Source organism: Anomalospiza imberbis, chromosome 18 (assembly GCF_031753505.1).
Source record: "Anomalospiza imberbis isolate Cuckoo-Finch-1a 21T00152 chromosome 18, ASM3175350v1, whole genome shotgun sequence".
Taxonomy (NCBI): domain Eukaryota; kingdom Metazoa; phylum Chordata; class Aves; order Passeriformes; family Viduidae; genus Anomalospiza; species Anomalospiza imberbis.
This window is the reverse complement of record NC_089698.1, coordinates 7,594,211-7,615,901: the sequence shown is the minus strand read 5'-3', so window position 1 is coordinate 7,615,901 and position 21,691 is coordinate 7,594,211. Positions and strand designations below refer to the sequence as shown.

At 37.7% G+C, this 21,691-nt stretch overlaps 1 protein-coding gene across 1 annotated transcript in view; it reads right to left on the bottom strand.

The window, feature by feature from the left end:
• TXNRD2 (thioredoxin reductase 2) overlaps positions 1-21,691 on the bottom strand; it is a 28,634-nt gene that overhangs the window by 5,322 nt on the left and 1,621 nt on the right. The window contains exons 3-14 of the mRNA XM_068208808.1: positions 21,293-21,349; positions 20,539-20,683; positions 20,148-20,222; positions 19,269-19,347; positions 18,285-18,347; positions 17,863-17,933; positions 14,404-14,423; positions 13,941-14,032; positions 12,447-12,627; positions 6,103-6,239; positions 672-767; positions 376-468 (exon numbers count right to left, since the gene is read on the bottom strand). Of these exons, the coding sequence (XP_068064909.1) occupies positions 376-468; positions 672-767; positions 6,103-6,239; positions 12,447-12,627; positions 13,941-14,032; positions 14,404-14,423; positions 17,863-17,933; positions 18,285-18,347; positions 19,269-19,347; positions 20,148-20,222; positions 20,539-20,683; positions 21,293-21,349 (1,109 nt within the window). The remainder of the gene's footprint in view (positions 1-375; positions 469-671; positions 768-6,102; positions 6,240-12,446; positions 12,628-13,940; positions 14,033-14,403; positions 14,424-17,862; positions 17,934-18,284; positions 18,348-19,268; positions 19,348-20,147; positions 20,223-20,538; positions 20,684-21,292; positions 21,350-21,691) is intronic.

Genomic DNA, 21,691 nt, shown 5'->3' with positions numbered 1-21,691 from the left:
TGAACAGTAAATTCTTATTTTTTCATTAACGATTTTCTCAAGTGAGTAAGAGTAACACATCATAAATTTGCAATGGTAACTTGTAGAAAGTAACATAACCATTATTTAATGATGCTGCACAAGGTAACTTGCTAAAATGGCAGCTACTTTAAAGCCGTCACGCCCTGTCAGTGATTTTAAGCCCAAGAGGCGACAGTTCCCATTGTGACCTGCTGCAATACTACTGAACATCTGAGTACTTCTGGAGACCCCAACTCCCTACCTATAAACACAGTATTTTGGGCACCAAAATTTTTACCTGATACAGCAGTAAAAATTCTGCCTTTCCACAGGGCAACTTTGACACCAACTAGAAAATTAGAAGTGTTTTCATACCTCAATATTGTTTGATCCATGACGCTGCACAGCTGCTTCTTCTGACAGGCCAACACAACCATATTCCAAGGGAGTGAAGACTGTGGTAGGCACCTGCTCGGGAGGAAGCAGAAGCTGTTACTGCTGAAGCACGTGCAGCAGCTGCCTGCCAGACACTTGTGCATGACTGAGAGGTGCAGCTTGGGCACACACCTCCACTTTGGCTGCTGTCAAAGCTGGCTTCCAGGTGACAAAACGCAATTCCTTAAAAGAAAAAAAGCCAAAAATTGCTCTTACTGCAAAAAGACGTAACTCACATTGTCATAGTCCATCAGTTCTGAAGACTGGCCGAAAAGACGCTGAGCCAGCAGTTTTCCTGCAGCTATTGCTGTGGGTGTTAATTCAGGACGGCCCTAAGAAGAGAGCACAAAGCATTGTTTGAGCTCAAGTAGAAGCGGCATCCAAAGATTTCTCCTGGGACAATGGTCAGAGGAAAGCCAAGTCTTTGGAATTCCAGCTTGGTAGCCAGGGCTTCAAATAGAAAAAGCAATAATAATTTCTGTCCAAACATACTTTAAAGTCTGAGTTTACTATCTGTCTTAATGGGGGGAAAATGTCACAAATATGTAAAATCTTTGCTTCTTATCATGGCACCTCTTGAAAAGCAGCACATATTCACATGCTGACTGCTCACTTCACCCCTACTCTCCAAGCAAGCCATGAGGAAATTTTTCAAAGCGTCTTTTTAAAGCAAGAAGAGCCTAGTTTAAAGCAACAGATTTTATAATATCAGACCTTTTCAAAAAACTGTCTGACACATTTTTACAGAACACAGGCACAAAACCTAGCTACTTGTAGACACTATTACTGACTTCCTTGGTTGGTCCTGGACTGGAAAAGTGGAAAGCTCTTTTGCTAGCACTGTGACCTAAAGGGTGAGCTGGTCCTGGTCTCAGGCTCTGCTGTTACAGAGGGGCTTGAAAGGGATTGCTACTGGCAAATGCAAACTTCCTGCAAGTGAGAAATGGAACGACAGCAGGATATGACCAGGGTGTGCTCCAGTTCAAGCCATGAGTCCTGGCTACTTTTTATATCCAAACAGGGCTGTAAATGTGCCAGAACCCAAATTCTGAGTGCTGGCACAGCACCGCTGGAGCATCAGAACTGCAGAGCTGGTTTTAAAGAACTTGAAAGTTTTTGAAAATTGAATTAAGGTATTTGCAAGGGAATATTTTCAAGACCAAGGAAGAACAGTCCATATAGGTTAATAAGACTAAACAAAATTCATAGATCTAATAAAAAAACCCCATTGGTTAAGAGTTCATCCAAGATATATCATCAAAATGCTTGTCTGACGTGAGAAAAGAGGTCACAAATTCAGAAGGAATGATGTGAAAACATAAGAAAGCCATAATTAAGGAACACTTTTGTGGCACAACGTGGAATGCTTTATAAAATGTGTGAAGTTTTGATTCACACACGTCCCATTCAGATACAACATTTATCACACTCCTGCAAAGTCCTACTTGGAGGCAGCCATTCAATAAGCTCTCAAAACCAGTTCTCAGCAGAAAATAAAATAAGGTTTTCCCATCACACACATTCAAAGTTTTTAACTTTTTTTCGTTATCCTGAAGTTTTTTAGCATTTACTGGAATCCATTCCTCTTTACCAGCTTATCTTTTTTTGCATGTTGGTAGACAGAATCTGTACATGGTATTAGCTACCACCATTTTCTTCAGTACACATACCATATTAATTATCTGCATATTAATAGGCATGTAGGCTTTTATCTATAGTAATAACCACTTAAAAGTTCAATTGCAAAAAACCAATCTGAAACATTACATCTAACCTGATAACAGAAACCACAATTCTAATTGCTAATGAAGGCTAATCTATTTTTCCTCCACAGCTCATAACAAATCACAAAGCTGCAAGTCTATCCCTTTTTCCTTCTAACATCCCTCAAGTAACAATTTTTCAAATTAAGCATTTTGACTTTCAAGACTGTAAATGTAATTTACCAGATGAAATTTGTTTTTTCTTACACACATTTGCCTGAAATATGTCTGCCAATCATTTCTGTAGCAGGAAATATATGTTGTTTTGGCATTCCAGAAATGAATAGAAGATTGGAACAAGAGATAAAATTGTGAAAGCACTGCCATGCATTCCATAAAACCCAACTAATTACTAAAACATCCATGCAGATAAAGCCCAATTCCTCATAAACAATGACTTAAAGACCTTCCTTGGTAAATATTTGAAATGAACATTCACTTTGCAGTCATGTGTAGAACTACTCTGCTGATAATTATGGATAGGAATTGTTCATAAGAATCCTCCAATGGATTATACATTTAACTGAGATGGTCCTAAGAGAGTTTAAAACGCTTTGAAGTAATGTGTATTTGTTCTAACACAACTCTTTTTGGTCTCATTTCTATTCAAAGCAACATACTGTACATTCCACTTTCTCTACACATCTTTGTTGTAACACCCTTTGAAATATGACAGATGTGGAGCGGCCTGACCATAAACCTCCTTCTGAGAAAATGTCTTTATAGTGTGTGCCATGCTTTTCAACAAGAACACTACTGGAGGAAGGATTTTAACACAGAGTTTATATCAGCACTGAAAAAAAGAATTCACACTAAAATTCCATCTTGATTTTCCTGATTACAGAAGATGAAAATGCTGAAATGCAATTTCACCTGCCAGTTGAAAATAATATTTTGCCAGAACTTGAATAATGTTTTTTGAGGGTACACAAACTGACTCGCATCTGGAAGACTTTTTCCCTTTTTTTTCCAAATGAAATCTGGGGTAACATTAGGATTCCATTCCGTACAGGGGTGCAACAAGACACCCATGCACACACAGATTCCCATTTGTACCACCTGGGTAGGACTCCCAAGTGAAAACAGTCATCCTGAGCAATCAGGAAACTCAGCTGCCCCCTCGCTCACTCCCCTTCCAGCCAGGGCATTGAATTCAAATGTTAAAAAAGCAGTTCTTGCTATGTGGTAGCAATTCAGTATTTATTCAGTGTGGAGTGGTAAAGGAAGGAGGAGGGCTTGGGAACTACTTGCAAAATTTGAGCAAAAGCACTTTATGGTAGCAAAGAAACTCTAACAGGGACAGAGCAGAGCAAAGAGAAATCCTAAGCAGGAACACTGGAGGAAAAAATAATTTTTATAATGATTCTTAGGGATCACTGATGTTCATTCACAGGAAACAAGATTCCCCTTCCTGTGCTCTTTTGGTAGGTCACACCCAGAAAGTACCACAACCAAGCTTTGCGGCTCTTAGCAGGAAGCCCTTGATTCTTATGTGTTGAGACGTGCACCAACACAGAAGTTTCTTTCAGTGCTGGTTCCCATGCCAATGAAATTTATTATCTAAATTAATTCTTCTTAAAAAAAAAAACAAAAAACAACCCACTAGACTAATTAAAGTATTCATATAAAATAAACTTCATTGCTTAGAAAGTGGAATTACACAGGTCATGTGCTGGAGTCAGATAAGATACTGGCAGTATTTCTTTTTATCTCTAAACACTTGAAATGTGTGAATACTATATGATGATCTCTTTAATTCCCTGCATTGAGCCAATATGCAGATAAAAGCTTAAGGGAATATTCTACAGAGCACTGACATAACTTTTTCATTTCCCCCCCCACCCCAGTTATACACTGGACACAGTATAGAACTGTGCTGCTGTTTTTAACACATTTAGAAGTGTCTATTGAACCACTCAGGTTCAAAAAACTGCACTAATATGGACAAAAGCAGGAAAAGGAAATCCAAGTTTTAACAACAAAATAAAAATGACAAATAAATGAAGACATGATTTTTTAGATCCAGAGAAGGAAAGAGGAGAGCATCCTGCCTCCAACTTTATATTTCTTCTTCAACTAAATCCTCAAAGGGCAGAAGACAAAGCATCCAAAAGGAAATGACTTGCCCAAAATAACACTGCAGATTGGCAGCAAAATAAGCAACATCTTCTAAGTCCTGCCAGCATTGCCTCTAACAACTGCTTCTTGGATGAGATTAAAAAGAAAATTTTGGAAAGCAGGAGGGAGCCAAACCATATATATCAGGGATAAGCAGGTGTAGGAGGTTGTTGTGAGCAGAAAGTGGACTTTAGGAAGTATCCAAGAGCAAGAAGTGTCAAGTAAAGAGGGAATTGGCATGTGAAATGGGAAGAAAGGAGAGGAACTCTAGAAAATCCCAAAATTCTGAGTGACTGGACAGGACAACTGGATAGAGAAGTTGTGTAGAATAAGGGAAAAAAAAAAAAGGAGAAATATCATAGAAGAAAAGAGTTTTAACACAATTTAAAAGGAAATGGCAAGTCCACATGAAGATGGAGACAGACAGGAAGAAACACATGTCTACACAGAGGGAAGAGGTCAGGAGTGGTCAGCAGATTTATGAGATTTAAGTGTCTCTGGCAGCTCTAGAGTCCAGTCAGAAATTTGCAGGGCTATTCCCAAGACATCATTCAATCCATTACATCTCTTCAGAAACTAAAAGGACCTGTAAGGTTTATACATTTGAGAGATCTTTAAAATATTTTAAACATAGCAGAATGAGAAATCTTCTACATTTCCCTAAAATGATACTATATCTACTGTTTGGATATTGCTACACTATTTAGCTTTGCCAGACTTGTAAGGCAGATGCCTGCACTACATGAAAAACAATCTTGATAGAAAGGCCTCAATTCCAGTAATAGGTGAGAGAACACTGGATCTTGCAATGCCCAGCATTGCTCTGTATTCTACATATTGCCCAAATTTTCCAGGCACAGCAGGCAGATGATGACAACATCCTCCTGTAACTCTACAGTTCAGAATTCAGACAAACATTTTTTATGAAATCAACATATTTAAGGATGCCCAATTTACAGCAGAAAATCTAAGCTCTTATGTAAAATTAAAATTAGCAGATTGAAAGTATTTAAGTGCATATTTATCATGACAAGACATTCTTGTCATATATGACTATAGATTATCAATAGCACTAGAATAAGACCACAGAATCTGGTTTTACCTAACCAGTAAATTATTTTGCTTAAGTAATAATGTCCCCTTCTTTCAAAATACCAGCAAAAATCCCAAAAAAACCCAAACAAAAAAGCCATACCCCTTATGTTTATTTAGCATAATCATTCACAAATCATGAAGAAAAGTCATATGCATTCAGTATTTTCAGCAATTGCTTTTTCTTATTCTAGAGGAAAGTACTTTTGTCAGAAGCATTTTGCATCAGGGAGCTGATAAGCTGTTTTGTGATTAGTCTCAATTAACACCCAAAATACCCCAAATGCAGTCACAGAACTTGTCATGGGCATTCCCAGTAAATGTACTCAACTACAAAAGGTAAGAATTGCTTTCTCTCAGCATTCACAGGCAGTATGAAGTCATATGTCAAAAGTGATACAGACATTATTAGAAAGATAATAGGAGTGATAAAGACATCATTATTAGCCTCTGCCCAATGATGCATTCCCTGATAAACATCAGCAATAGTCTCTCATGCTGAGATACTTCACAAGATCCCTGTGAAGGAAATTACTGACCCAGGTGGCTGGCATAAACACTCCAGCCCTGCCAAGTGAAAAAGTGCAAAACACTAAGATATACACTACAGCATGACTACATCTGGGGACTAGTTATTAGTCAGGAACAAAGTTGGCTTCCTGTTATTGTAAAATAGTTTATGTAGACTCAGTACCTCTGTTATGTCTCCAACTGCATAAATGTGAGGAACAGAAGTAGCTTCACTGGCATCAACAATAATCTTTCCAGTTTCAGAGTTAGTTTTCACTCCAACTGTCTCCAGATTGAGAGTTTTGGTGTCAGGAGCTCGGCCTTAAGGAAAAAAAAAATTAAAGTAAAAGCTGTTGGAAAACTTCAGCAATGTTAATCTAAAAAGATGGCATCCTCCACTATGTGTCTCCAAAAACTTTGTTCTGTTTCACAGTCCAAGCAGAAATATGAGAAAATTTATAGTGGGAAAGCTGCAGGGGTGGAAAGCATGGATATGACATTCTGTGGGAGAGAAGCTCGATCACTACTGCCTTTTCTCAGACATCAGAGGGTTATCCTTTTTAAATATGGAAGAAAACACCCACTGGAAAAAGTGCAAAAAACACATGATTTCATATTTATTGAACATTCTAAATTTGGTTTCCTAATGTAGCACAAATATACATCTAAAAACTATGCAACTTCTACACTGAAAATTTCCAATAAACATTAACTGAATGGTGCTCAATGGCAACAGTGGGTTGTGTATACTTTTTGAATAAAAATTATTAATAATGCTGTTCAACGTTAAACATTCCTGAAGTCCTCGTTTCTTGTAATCTGAATACACTTATCTTAAAACACTTTTAGTACCTTCAGCTTAGATTAAAAATTTTATCAACTTTGCTCTCAAGTCCTAAATGTGATTTAGTTATCTCAAACTGTATTTGAGCTATTTCTGTAGAGTTTAGAAATATTTTAAATGTATTTAAAAACAAATGAGGCAAATCCAACCAAGCCCAGATTTTATTACAACTTCCAGTTCCAATGATATCAAATTATTTCATATTTTAAAAATATATTTTTGTAGTGTTTTCTGCATAGTTACCCCTTAGATCACTGAAGTCTTAACAGCATTACACTGAGCTTTCTATAGAGCGTCTAAGGAAGAAATTCCTGACCCAAAAATTGCAATCTTAAATCCTATCCAACTTGTTTGAAAGTTAATAAGCACAGTGAAATTATGTGTTAGTCACAAAATTTTGAAGGCTACACAGGATCACAAAGAAAAAAAAAATACCTGTATCTATCCAAATTAAGGAAATTTTTTAACATTGTGTCTGGTTTAGAGGCTTTAAATGAATATGGATATATCTACACATACAAGTCTCCTTTGAGTCAGTCATGATTTGCATTGAATTTAATACAGAGCTATAGCAAAGCAAAACAAAAAAGGAAATGTGTTTTCATTATAAAAACAAGCTCTTTGATGTTAATGTAGGAAATTATTAAACAAAAGGAAAACCTGGCTTGTCAATACAGACCTAATTATATGTAAACATATGATTCAGTGCTTTATACATCTTCCATATAGCCAGGTTCCTCAAACAATGTCACATCTGAATGCCTCTGTAAAGACTTCTGTGTATTAATTTCATCTGGTGAAACCAACACTTCCTCTGGGAGCACTGACTGAAGCTGTCGGCACTTGGCTATCTGTCTGTCTTCCCTTCTCTTGTCCCCATGGGATGTTGATCTGCTGTTCCTTCTCTGCCCCTTGCTCCCCAGTCCTGATGCTATCAGGCAACAAAAATAATAAACCTCCAGGACCTTATCTTGGCTCGGATGTGAAACAACTTCCTACCGTTGTATTTCTTTGGGTATTGAGAGTAAAGCCTGGGTATTCTGCAAATGGACAACTAATGGGGTTTTCTAGTTTCCTCTTTTTCCTGCCAGGCAGAGCCAAGAGAAAACTTAGCACGCAACGGCAGGCACTGAAAGAGGAAAAAAAGAAAACCCGTCAATAGAGTCATTTAAAGACCTGTGACAACAACAGTTGAGTTTATCAAACCTGCAGGACAACAATTAACCTTTCCAATGCAGCCAATTTTAACATATGCACAGCTTGGTATTAATAGCTAAGAGTTACAAAGAAATGTGCTGCTTCTCATAGTGAAGTTTCTCTCAATTCTTCTGCCTAACTATTATTCTTCACTCTCTCAATTCTTCTGCCTAACTATTATTTTTGAAGGCAAAACATAAAATTTTAAATACTGAACTGAAGCTTTATTGGCCTTTAGCTCCATGCAGATTCACCCCCATAAACAAGAATTATACTTACTGATCTTGCTTCATCTCAAATTCAGTAGCTTGGGCTCATGATTATACAATGTGTCTTGGTAGGTTGTAGTGCCAAATTCAGGGACTTCTGATGTTTCCCAACATTCACTTACTATTATAAAAATCAGTTCTCACAATTTCTCAGTAAGAATTTCATTTTATACCCATAACTCCTGATTTTTTTCACATTTTCAACTTCAAGAAATTATGACTTCACAGCTTATTTCTAAGATCTGAAATCCTACCAGGCACACAAACCCACCCTTTGCCTAAAATCAGCACATGTGCTTTTAGTTTGAAGATGTCCTGAAACTGCCAAAGAACAGGAGTTCTTTGAGATCAACAAGATGCTTTATTTTTCAAAGAGTTCAAAGATTAAAAACTCGATGGCAAGATTATGTTTGCCAAGAGAAATCTAAAGCCCATTCCCTTTTCTACAGGGGCTGGCAGAGATGTGCTCACAGGAGATCACAGCAATATTTTACCTTATGGGACTTTCCACAGAATATCTCCTAACAAAATTTCTGTTTCCCTTGTTAACCCAAACTGGTTTGGTTGTAAGCCTTGAAGAACACTACTACAAAAAATGTTATGTACTTAACCCCTTGTTGATACTGAACAGCAAGGATCCTATTTTACTGCACAACAAAATAAATCTGCCTAATGTCCAGTGTGACCAAAGGACAATGTGCTTGATAGCATATGATGTGCAACACCTGATACCGGTTCAGCTTAACAATGAACTAGAGCTGTAATTCTTTTATACAGCAAAGATGATATTATTTCAAAGACTCAGTCAGGATCCTCTAAGTTTACAAATGCATTGGAACTTGGAATGGTTGTTCCACTGCCCTCATGAGGGAAAAAACTCTTTTTATGAAGCTGTCCTAAACCAAAAGCTAAACTTAAAATCTGCTGCTGGTCATTGCTCTTTCTGTCACAGTTTACTAGCACACTACCTCACATTCTCTGACAAACTAATTCCAGGCTATTTCACAAATACCTGCTTAGTTTAATCATCCATTCAGTATGGCTCCTCTGCACGGTAGGACCCCACTGGAGATAGACTGACTTAGTTATCTTTTCTAAGGATATTGTGAATTATCAAATTTCAGTTACAGCAGTGATATTTTGTCATGTATTGCAAACTCACATGGAAATATTACTTACCAATTCCTTTTGTATATTAGCTGTTTGCAACTGCTGCACTCCTGCCACAGGTTTCAGCCCTTCAACAGCCGAAATGAACCCTCCCTACAAAGCCTGATCTCCTGCAACTTTGCCCTGCAGCCCAGCAGTTGCGTCTGCTTACAAAGGTGTCAATCTCTACTCTCCTTTGGATGAAGATCCCATGTTTACTCTGAACACGCACACATTTACCATTTCTTTGGAACTCAGATAAACTAGGCATCTTACAAACATTTTTTGTACATCCTTAAGGACAGGGAGAATACTATAGAGTAGTAAAAGTTCATTGGTTCTACATTAAACAAAAACTCAAAACCTCAAAATCTTATAATTTCAGGAGAATTCTCTAGAAGCCAAAGACAGCACTAGTAAGACAGAACGACATACAGAGCTGAACTAGAAAAATCAAATAAACATCAAGAACAAGCTCTTTAACTGAGCTGGAATATAACAGTATGTAGTCCCTCAGCAAGAGAGGATAGGCCCATGAGTTACCTACAAAGCTTTGGACTGAAACTTTTAAATTACATTAAAATGTATCAAAATGAGATTTCTTTTTTTCTCCTCAAATATTTTGAATAGTTAAAAAAAGCTGCTAGAAAAACAAAGGGAGCATTGTGCTTTTATTGGCTTATCCATACAAGCAGAAAATCACGCATTCCAAAAGCAAAACAAAACTCGTCATAGAAACACAATCTAATTTTCTTTTTAAAGGGTTGACATTAAGAGATAGTACTGTGGCTTATTAAACTATGTCCCACTCTATCAGTAACTATTTTAAACATTATTAATAAAACCCTACTAAAATTCCATGATGCACTGGCAAAAATTATGGAAATATGTACTATAATTTAGGCTACAATTAGTTAACAATAGCAGCTGCTTTTTAACCAACTCTACAAGCTGACTTGCTTCAATCAGTATTATAACTGGCACATCTGCAGACAGGAAATCCTCAACACCACTAAGTTTCCCAGCCTATTATCTGAGACACCTGGTGTGGGTGTGTTGATACAGAGCAAAACAATGAATCATATGGACTGCACACCAATTAACCAGCTTTAACTGTTAATGTATTTAATCCTTAAGGGTGGAATGCCAATTTGAACACTAAAAAAAAGTCAACACAAAATCCTCACACTATTCATTTTGCTGTTTCTAAATATGGATTGTAACTCAAATCTATGACAAAAATTACAATACATGTAGCTCCTCTGTATTGAAATTGTGAGCAGACTCATGTTACAACTGAATTACAACAGTCTATCATGCAACCTTATTCCACTAAAATTAACAGTAAACCAAGATTTTTTTCCTTATTTTTCAACTTAATAGCTCTTTTTTTCCATCTTAGACAAAAGTAAACAAATTGACTTGACATTTGACGTGTGTCTCCAACGCAGTGTACTTTTCATAGAACCACAGAATGGGTTGGGTTTTTTACCAGAAAGCTTAAGAAAAATCAAATACAGCACTTAGAAACCCACTTTTGGAAACATTTTAATCTCACCTCATGAATATTACTCTACAGTTTTCAGGATTGTTATGCGTCCAGATAGCATGAGCTTTTTTTTTGCTCTTGGCAAGCACTAGTTCGTTTGATTGGTTCTGATGAGATAAATCCATTATTACAGGCTGTTTCCACAATTTGTAGAGCCCAAGGCACTTCTAAGAGAGTAGTAGTTACAGTAAGGAAAAGAAAACATTTGTCACAATGCACAACCTGCTCTCTGTTTGGGGTATTTGGAAGATATAAAGCTGACTTAACCAGGGAAATATAACAACTGGACAGTAGATTAAGTCCACTGGGCAAAATACGAAATGCTATAAATGCTATAAATGATCTGTTTCTGATCCTGTAATGGATCTATTCTACAACCACAAGAATTTAAATTTATGTTATAAAAAAATGAAAGAGTAATGCTTTCCCATACTCTAAAACAGAAGTGCCAGATAAAAAGAATATAAAGTAGTCAAGGGGTTTGCTAAAGCTCCTAGTAAAACTAATTATTCGTCTGCATCAAAACAGATTTCTTGGGCAGTACGTTTAAGTCTATTTACTTTGTTTGCCAGCTATCATCTGCCTGCCAAATACCACTACTACCTTTAGCCATGCATTATTGATCTAGAATTCCAGATAGTCACAAAGCTTTATAAGCACAAAAGGCAAAAGTCTTCTACTCTGGTGGGGTTACAGCCCATCTGAATCAATACAGAAACTGAGGACAGACTTGTAACAGCAACAAATGAGCAGCTTAGGGAGGCAACACTGAAGGAGTATTTTCATTCCTGTGGGCTGGAACCTTGTACATAATTTAGTGTGCTAGTCCTTGCAGGAAGTAGCATTTGTCTCAGGAGGAAAACTCCAGATTTGATTCCCATTTCTGATGATTATGCTCATAGACATTTATCAGAGCATTCTTTTAAACCAATTTACTCTTAGTTGTTGTATGTCAGTTCCAAGGGGTCTGCGATACGTGAAAGTCCCTAACCAGATTTCAAAAAGCTATACAGTTTCAAGGTTCCCTGCAAAGGCTTGGATTTTTAGAGACAGTTACTTCTCTTTCTCTGAATTGGATGACAGCTGCAGTAACAAACTTAAGCAGCGCAGTTTAGAAAAAAAAATAGAAGGAATGGTAGCCTCTTAAACAGGATAAATATGCACTTACAGTGAATAGCTTCATGAATCAAGAATATGGACTTAGAGAACACTACCTGCCAACCAGAGCTTGCTGGAATTCATGTTCTTACTCTAGTGAAAGTGAGAAAGACTAGATGGTCTCCCATTTATCGCAGCTCATGCAAAAATAGTTACCACAGACTTCTCCCCTTCACTGTAACTAATGTGTTTTTAGACTGTAAATGAACAAGTCAGGCATGCAAGAAAAGAATTAAACAACTATGAATGTTTAAGTCACTAAACATTTAATGGGGGGGTGGGGCTGTTTGACCCCATGATGAAGTGACTTCACTTTCAGAATGGAAAGCATTACAAAGAAATGTTAAGATAATCATATTTACCTACTGCCCACATAACGGTGTTGAAAGAATCGGTTTCTTCTGTGTCCAGGTCAGCATTTTTCCAAGTGACTTGCAATCTGTCGCTCTCCATCTCCAATTTTTCAACTTTAGTTGGGAAACATCTCCTTAAAAATTTTGTGCCATAAGATTCCATGTGCTCAGTTACTAAAGAAGCCATTTGCTGTTGAGTAGTGAAACAAATTTGTTTTTTCTTATATACATGACCCTTTTAATGTAAACCCCTCCTTCAGCTGGGTTCAGGAAACCCCAAGTAATTACCTTGTGCATTTCAAACATTCTTTATCACTTAGCTACTATGCACTACTAATACATGATAATTTAGGGAGCCACTATGACCTGCAACTCCATTCCAAGAGGCACTACACCTGAATATTCAAATTATTTTCAAAAAATGATAACAGTATATTAATAAAATGGTTGCTTTTAAAGCATTTGTTGTTTACACAATCTAGAGCATATTCAGTTTACCATTACCATAATTACAATTTTCTAGTAGTTTGATGAAAATTAAATACTTTCATAAAACAATGGGAGAAAGGTATTTCCTTTTGCCATAACACCTGACATTTCTCTGCAATGACTACAAATCACTAAGGTTTGATGGAAAGTTCTAATAGAAAAAAAAACCCAAACAAACAACACTTTTGTCCTAAGAGCCTGTTTGAAATAATGCCACACCACACTGAAGTAGTAAAATGTGGCATCAACAGGTTTATCCAAAGACATCAGTGCTCTTGACTGCAGGAACTCAGGTTGCACCTTGCCAGAGTGTGTTTATTACTTAAAGGATATTATTACAAAACCACTCACATAGAACAACTCCACACAAGCTCTCTCAGCTTACGAAACTTTATTTTCAAAGTTGATATTAACTAATATGAAGGCAACAGCAGGGCTATGTCTCTTCAGAAACATGAGAGCTCATTAATCAGTTTCCATCAGACTCAATGTGGCTGCAGACTGAACATAATTATTTTATCTCCATTAATATTTTATTAACTTTGGTATGGCCATTGTGCTCTTCCTGCCTACAGAGGATCAAGTTCTCAGAGCAAGCCCTACTGTAAGTGTTTGACCAAGTGCTACACACACACTATTCCCTGCTTGCTCAGACCTCATGCTATCACAGGTGTGGATTTCTTCAATGAGGAGTACAAATCCCAAGAATTAGTCTTATACAGTATTTTGCAAACTCATGCCACCACCTTTAAGGCATACAAGCCGCTAGTTTTAAGGAAGCCACTCCAGGGTGAGAGAGGGTGACATACAACCAGGAGCTGTCACTAGTGTCACTACCATGGGTGGTGTTTGTCACTGCCACTTAAGCAACAATACTCCCTCCTCAAAAACTGTGGACATATTAGGAAATGTTTGGAGATGCAAACAACACTTTTTCTTTAGGAGATAAAAATAATAAAATCTATCTTTTAATTTATTTACTAGATAAGGAGATGTAAGATATTCCATACTTGCCTGATCAAACCCACGAAGTGGGACACTTCTCATCATGACTGTAGTGTCCAATCCAATGCCTGTTAGAAAACCAGCACACTCAAGGGAAACATCTGGTGACACACCAGTTAAGCAAATGTAAACAACAATTTTGATAAACACTATTTACGAGTAGTATACAAGTGGGCTTTTCACTTGGAGATACCAAGTTCTCCTCACACAGACATCTTTAGCTTGCTTTTGTACATAGAATAAAACTTGGAAGTCTTATAGTTAACATAGTTAACACTGGATTTAAGATCCTGAGAATTTATCCTCAGCTGATCTTAATTTCCATGATGCTACTGTATAGAAAAACAATTACTATTCTCTTACCAACTCAACTATATGACATGAGCAGAGGAATTCTGAAAACTGAACTTTCATAGGAAAGACAGCTATGCTAGTTATAATCATAGATCATCACAGGCTTTTCAAAGGATACAGCTGGCTCCAACAACCAACCTGTTAGGGAAGAAAAGAAGAAAGCAGTGGAATGAGCTTGTGCATATTTTTGCACAAACAGAAACAAAAATTGATGTGGGTATCACATTTGCCAACTTCCAGTCAGCTGGGACCCCTGAGTTAGCCAGGACTACGGGTAAATGATGGAGGGTGGCTCAGTCAGTTCTTCCATCAGCTCCCTCAGCACCCTGGGGTGGATCCCATCCAGTCCCTTGGACTTGTGCCTGTCCAAGTGCTGTAGCTGGTTTCTAACCAAGTCCTCATGATTTATGGGGGCTTCATTCTGTTCCCTCTCCCCATCTTTCAGTTCAGGGGTTGGGTGCCCACAGAACAACTGCTCTTACTATTAAGGACTGAGGCAAAGATGGCATTAAGTAACTCAGCCTTTTCCTTATCCTTGTTACTGTGCTTCTCCCCCCTCACATCCAATAAAGGATGGGGATTCTCCTGAGCCCTCCTTTTGTTGCTACTGTGTTTATAGAAACATTTTTATTGCCTTTTACAGCAGTAGCCAGATTAAGTTCTAATTGGGCTTTGGCTCCTCTACTTTTCTCCCTGCACAACCTTATGGCATCCTTGTGGTCCTCCCTCATCTCCCAGGGGCATAAGCACTCCTTTTTTCCCCCTGAGTTCCAGCCAAAACTCTCTATTCAACCAGGCCAATCTTCTTCCCTGACAGCTCATCTTTCAGCACATGGGGATGGTCTATCAATTAGATGATGTCTTCCTATCAAGTAGATTACAGTTCCCAATGAAGATTTTATTCATTGCTAAATTTAATTTTGATTTATAACCATCTGCTTTTTAATTGTTGTATTTTTCCAAAAGCCAAATATTTGCCCTTCCTGTCTTCAAACATTTGTGTATGATATTATAGAAACTGGGTTTAATAGATATACTTAGACTGGTATTTACCAAATATATCCATTTTAGTTCTTAAATAAAACCCCAGCTACCATCCCTCCCAATATTTCACACCCTTTCAATCAAGAATATAATTGAAATTGTCCATCAACACTTGCAATTTATGAGGTGTATCAGCTCTCCAGCACAGCAGTTTCCATCTCTATCCCCAGCTGATCCCTACACTGCAGCAGTTCCTCTCTCTCCCAACCACATCCTCAGTTCCCTACGTTTGCTGGGTACAAAAGGCAGAATGCTCAGTCCCTGTTCTGCTGGTAAAAGCAGCTCCAGCCAGGCAGCCATTAACACTCAGCTGCTGGACAGGCTGCACTTGCACTCCTTTGCAGTTTATGTCTTCTACAGACTTGTTAAAATCTCAGTTTGGAGATGACATCTCACACAGTATTTCCACTGACAACAAAGTATTTTGCTAGGTTTTTGAATGGGCTCATGGCCTATGCCTTACCCTAAACCAATCTGCAGCATCTCCCAGTTCTAACAGCAATGCTTTTAACTTCTGAGGAGTGCAGACATGGAGGCTGCAGCTCTGTAAGCCCCAGGGACTGCACAGTCAGTACAACACATGTTTTCTTACAAAAGACTCCAGATAACATCTCTCTATGTTACAATAAAAACACACAACTTCTGAAGGTGTACAGAGAATAGGCTGAGTAAAAGCGATTAAAATCTGCTAGTCTGAGGTTTATGCTTGGCTAATAATTTAACATAATGGGAAATAATTTTTCCAGCATTAGGGCATCTGATTCATCTGTGAATGAATGATCACACCCTCATTAGCATGCAGCTCCTGGGAAGTGCTGCAAAAAGCCATATACTGCCCATAAAGAAATATCTACTGGAGATTCACAGTGAAAAAAACGAGAATTTCTGTAATTTGGGCATATGTTTGCTCTTTTTCATTAGATGAAAAATAGGTGTCAGCTGGCACTTATTCCTAGCATGAGTCTCACATTATTCACGCTTTCTTGTACAAAACAGGAGGTTCCTGGGCATTGTCAGTATCTAAAAGAAAAGTTAGGAAAGCAGAAGTAACCTTGTTCACACCTGCTCAATTTCTTACTCATTCTCAACACATTTCAAGGCATCTCTTCTAATTCACCCTGCCAAAACCCTTCATCTCAGGAGTGAGTTTCTTCCCCATGTTTGTATATCCATGGGACTTTTAAGTTGGTTAATGGTTTACTTTCAAAGAAAAAAAACAAAAAAGAATAACTGCAGGACTGACAGTTCTATAACCTCCAGGCATGTAATTTGTAGCTGAGATATGTACATTTGGAGAGGGAGAAAAGAAAGAATAACTACAACACAGCTCAGACTAAAAACAAAAGGTGTTAAACTGAACCTTGGGAATATTTATAACAGAAACAAATCCGACAGAAACAAACCTTTAACAACTCTCTCCTTCATTTGCTAAGGCACAGCCTGATAAAGCACAGAAATGCTACTGTAGCCCCTGCAGGCTTATTTTGACTAAATCTCAGGAATGCAACATATAAACACTAGACTCCCACATTACACTGTTACAACTTGCATTAGCAGCAACTGGACAAGAGCCACATTTTCACAGAAACATCTTACAAGGATAAATCTTATATTTTGGTTTTGGTTTTTTTGGGGGGGGTGGAGTGGGCGTCGCTTTTCTTAAAAACAAATTTCCTTGCATAAATCATGCCTTCAAAATTCAAGAGGTGACCGATACACTACAAACAATAACAAATTTACATTCTTTCTAAAACTGTACCAAGAAGCCTCATTTGTCTATTTGAAGTTTTGCTTAATACAGGGCATTTTTTATAGCAGAAAGTCACTGCCATGAATGGCAACTGTGTTTTATGCAGAAACACCAGTATTATAGCTCAAAGTCTCTTTTGCTTTTTCTAGAATTGCTCAATAAAGAAGACAAAAAGCATTATCTGACTTTCAGGCTAGCAAATCTGCATTTCCTATCACAATTATCTTCATCACGAAATTGCTCTATAGTGCAGCGTTGACTCGGAATCTTACTGTACTATGTGCTGTAAAAAACAACTGTGACATTTTAGTATTTCCATCAAAACCAGTGTTTTAATATTTCAGTTAAACAATAGCTTCCAAAGCAAAAGTAACCCAAATGTCTCTTCATATTTTCTTTTGTTGTCAGAACTGCCACAACTTAGGAGAATGCAAAATTATGTTGGAGCTTCTCCTCAGTGGAGGAACAGGGACTGAGCAGCCCCCAGGTGAGTTCATGCTGCCCTCTTGTGACTTAGGGTGTAATCGCTACAGCAAAACCTAACACGGTGAAAAGGTGTATTTAATTTGATTTTAGAAGGGAATTTCATAAGAGTAAGAGGGGAAGATCTGTCAGTTACTAATGAAGTTTGGTAGTATGATATTTCTGCATTGCAAGCACATTTTCAGAAGGAAAACAGAAGAAAAACTGGTGTACAAAAGGCAATTTTGAACATTTTTCACCTTGCCATATAGAAAAGGTAGGAATGCCAACATCTATTACAACTGTGGCAAGGTAACTTACGTTTTTCCAGGAGACTTCTTTAACCAGAAGATATCATCACTCGTGATTCCATACTCCAGTGCACCTGCAACCTATGATCACACAGGTGAATCCATAATGCAAATCCTGTCAGCAATAAAAGCTCATAGCAATTCAGGCTGTGTTAGCTGAAGTACAGATCAAGGGGAATACATCTGGGGCTGCCAACTTCCAACCTGAGTTATCCTATAGCTCTAAGCAACACCAACATAGTGAATCAGAGCAAATTGTAGTCTAAGGAAATATTTTTCTAAAAAGCCATCCTTTATATAAAGACATTTTTTTGTGTGACACAAGTACAAAAATCTCTCATATGTTGTTTTATTTTTACATTCTTTATCCTCCTTCACTGTGTTCTGCATCTCAGCAAAGCAGTGAAGTTGTCAGATGGAAGGGTAACTTACATGCGTAGGGTATTTTGGTCTTCCTCCAGTAGCAATGACAATATTATCTGCAGTAACAACGATCTACAAACAAAAATGAAAAATCAAAATCAATAATTTGCAATCCTTTTATCTGTCTTTGGATTTCATCTATGTACAAATGAGTGATCAATAAAAAAACTGACACTACCATCTGCTATTTATGTGACATAATAATCAGCAATGCATTAAAAAAGGATGGAGATAAACTAATACGTGCAGAATTTCTCCTACCCATTCTCTACGAGGTTTTGTTTTAATATTAACAGTGCAATTGTTCTTACACTGCACAAGATTCTGATGACTACTTGGAAACAATAGTTATGCACAAATGACACTATTAAAATCAATTTCTTGTCAGGATAAAACACACAGAGATCACAACACTAAATTCTGTCTCAGGCCTGGAGTTAAGCTACTTCAAAAGGAGAATGTTTCTAGAAAATCCTAGACACCTACCCTCAAGAACCTGATATTAATCAGCAACATCAAACAACTACCCTCAAAAAGGTGTTAAAAAGGCACGTTCAGGCCTTGTTAAATACACAGCAATGGCCACCATTCAGTTATATGACCCAGCTGTGCATTCACACTAATTGCCTCCCACACACAATTTGGTATTACCGAGTTAATAACCCCTACAAATCACCTGAAAGAGGGAAACAGCTCAGAGCAACCTAATTCTCAGAACTTACATTTCTATAAACATCAGCATGACTGACCAAATCAAACAAAAATCTTTTGTCTCAGCATTTCCACCCGCAGAAAAAAGCAATAGCATCTAACGGCCTGGCCAGGGACTCAGCAGGCACCAGTCAAGTTCATAAACAACTTCTCTAAGTGGAAAATGCAAATCTCACTTACTAAAACAATACCTCAAGCAATTTGCAAAAGGACAATCTAGCTCCCAAATGACTTGAAATGTTCAAAGTGAACAACACTGCAGAAATCAGCACAGCAGCTCACCTCTTTACCTGCTTTTGTTAAACCACGGACTGTATGTGGATCAGAAAAACTTCCTTTTATATTGAAATATTTCACCTTCCTGTTTAGAAGAAAACAAGAACAGGTATGAAATACAGTCAGCTACCTTTTCTGTATTTAAGTGCTAAAAAGGGTAGCAAACAGGCATGGAGTAAGTAAAAGGAAGGAATCATATAGGACTGTTTGCAGCTCTGTCATGATTTGTCACTTAATTGTGTGTCACACTTAACTCTTCTATACAGAAAAGTTACTAACCTAGTAACAAACTTTGACATCAAACTCTGAGAGGTTATTGACCTCTTCAAAAAAGATATTTTCTGTTAGCCATAGCATTACTAGTATTATCTATAGCATTTCTGATGCCATGCTCATTTGAGAACACACCAAAGTGACTCAGCAGGAGTAAGAAGACTAGAATCTGTTAAATTTTCTATTATAATTTCTCTATAAAAGGAACTGTATGCTGAAAAACCTAAAACCATTTCTGCACTGAAAGAAAAAAAAATCTGCTGCTCTAGCATAGTGTTAGCTGTGGGTTTGTATGGTATAGAAATTCTGGGGGATGAGATCAGAAGTATCTTAAGAAACCTTGACTGCTTCATATTAATGCAAAACCTCTCCAGACTAAAGAGAGCATCACTACACTGCTAGAAAGCTTTTGTGTATGGTCAGTGTCAACCACTATTCCACCAAAAGGAAAATGGGAGAGGAAGAGACCACTTACAGACCCCAGAAGGAACGACATACAGACTGAAAACGTTAGCTCTAGAGAGAAACTTCAAAGGGAATTCTGCAGTTCTAAAAGGGCAAGAGCACCTCCTTGACTGTGGGAAGAAAGACAAACTTCAAAGTCTTATTTACTTTTCTTGTAGTTGCACTCTGTGTCCCCAGTTCAAGGATTTTACATAATTCTGAACACCTTGAGCCATCACAGACCTATGCAAAACAAGAAACTGAACATGAAGTCATCATATTACAAATCCATGTTATGCAACACAAAGATATAGGCCACTGCTGAAAATGAGGACTGAACCACAGTATTTTTTGTTGTAAAAGCAAATTATCAAGTCCAAATCAACATAATTTCTGCCCTGAGAAACCAGTAACTAATTCTGTTTTTTAACAAGTACCAGGCTAAAATCTCACATGCAAAATTCACTTCCCTAAATGTCCCATAACAAACACCAACTGGGACAAGGTTATTGTTATGCATTTGCAGCACATAGGAGTGGAGACAGGCAACAGTCTTTACCAGGTATGATGAACAGGTTGGGATATATTCCAGCCATAGTGTTGGGCATCTTTAATGGCACTCCCTAAAAGGGCTGCTTGATGCATAAGCTTTTTAGGAATGCAGCCAACATTCACACAAGTTCCACCAAGTCCCCATGCAGTTCCTTGGGGAAAAAAAAAAAAAAAGAAGAAAGGTTAAAAAAAAGTAAATGCATCAGATTAGTGTAACAATGCAGTTGGGTCCATGGGAAGTAAAAAGTTCTGTAACAACAAAGTTTACTGTCTTCTACAGACCAGTTTATAACTTTCGTTGTGCTCATTTGTCTGATGAAACCATCTCCCTATATTTTTCTTCTAAAATTCAAACCATCTTAAGATTTTTCTCAGAGCTCAGAAGATTCAGTAACTAAACATTCACATTTGCAGATCTCATTTTGTGCCTTGTGTATGAGAAGCCTCAGCATGACACAATCAGTAATTTTTAGAAATTGTATATAACATTTTGACAGAGGGAATATTCTCACTTATTTAAGTCCTAAGTCTACTATAAATGGTAGCATCAAGCACTACTAACAAGATTAATGTGCAGGGGAGCAGGCACAGCTGGTTCATCTTGGAGAGAGCGAGCCATGGCACAAGCCGGGCTTAAGGACTTTAACTCCAAGCAAAACAGGCAATGTGGCTTTGGACACTGCTGTCTGGAGCAACCTGCTGACCTGAGCAGCTGAATTATATGCATTTCCAATTATTACCCTGTTATTTCTCTTCCATACCTCGTGGGGAAGGTTCAACATAATCCAGAACAGCCACTTTTCTTCCAAACTGAGCAGCTTTAAACAAAGAAGCAAGGTAAGGTATTTAGAGGAAGGAGAAATACACAAACATAAACATTTTTAGTAGCACAGATATAGATAAAGTACAGGAGATTAAAGCTTGTGGTTTTTTTTGTCTAACACAAGATACCAGACCAGAGACCCAATCTGCCTATGTGGTCAGCAAATTCTCTGGAAGATGTTTAATAACCCAGACTGGGGCCTCCAGCTTCCACTGCCCCTAAAAATGCAATTTGACCTCAAATGAGATGTTTAAGAACACTGTGGGTTGTTGAACATAGTACCCCGAGATACAAAGGGGGCAAGGTTCTCTATAGCAGTTAGTTCTTGGAAACAGTC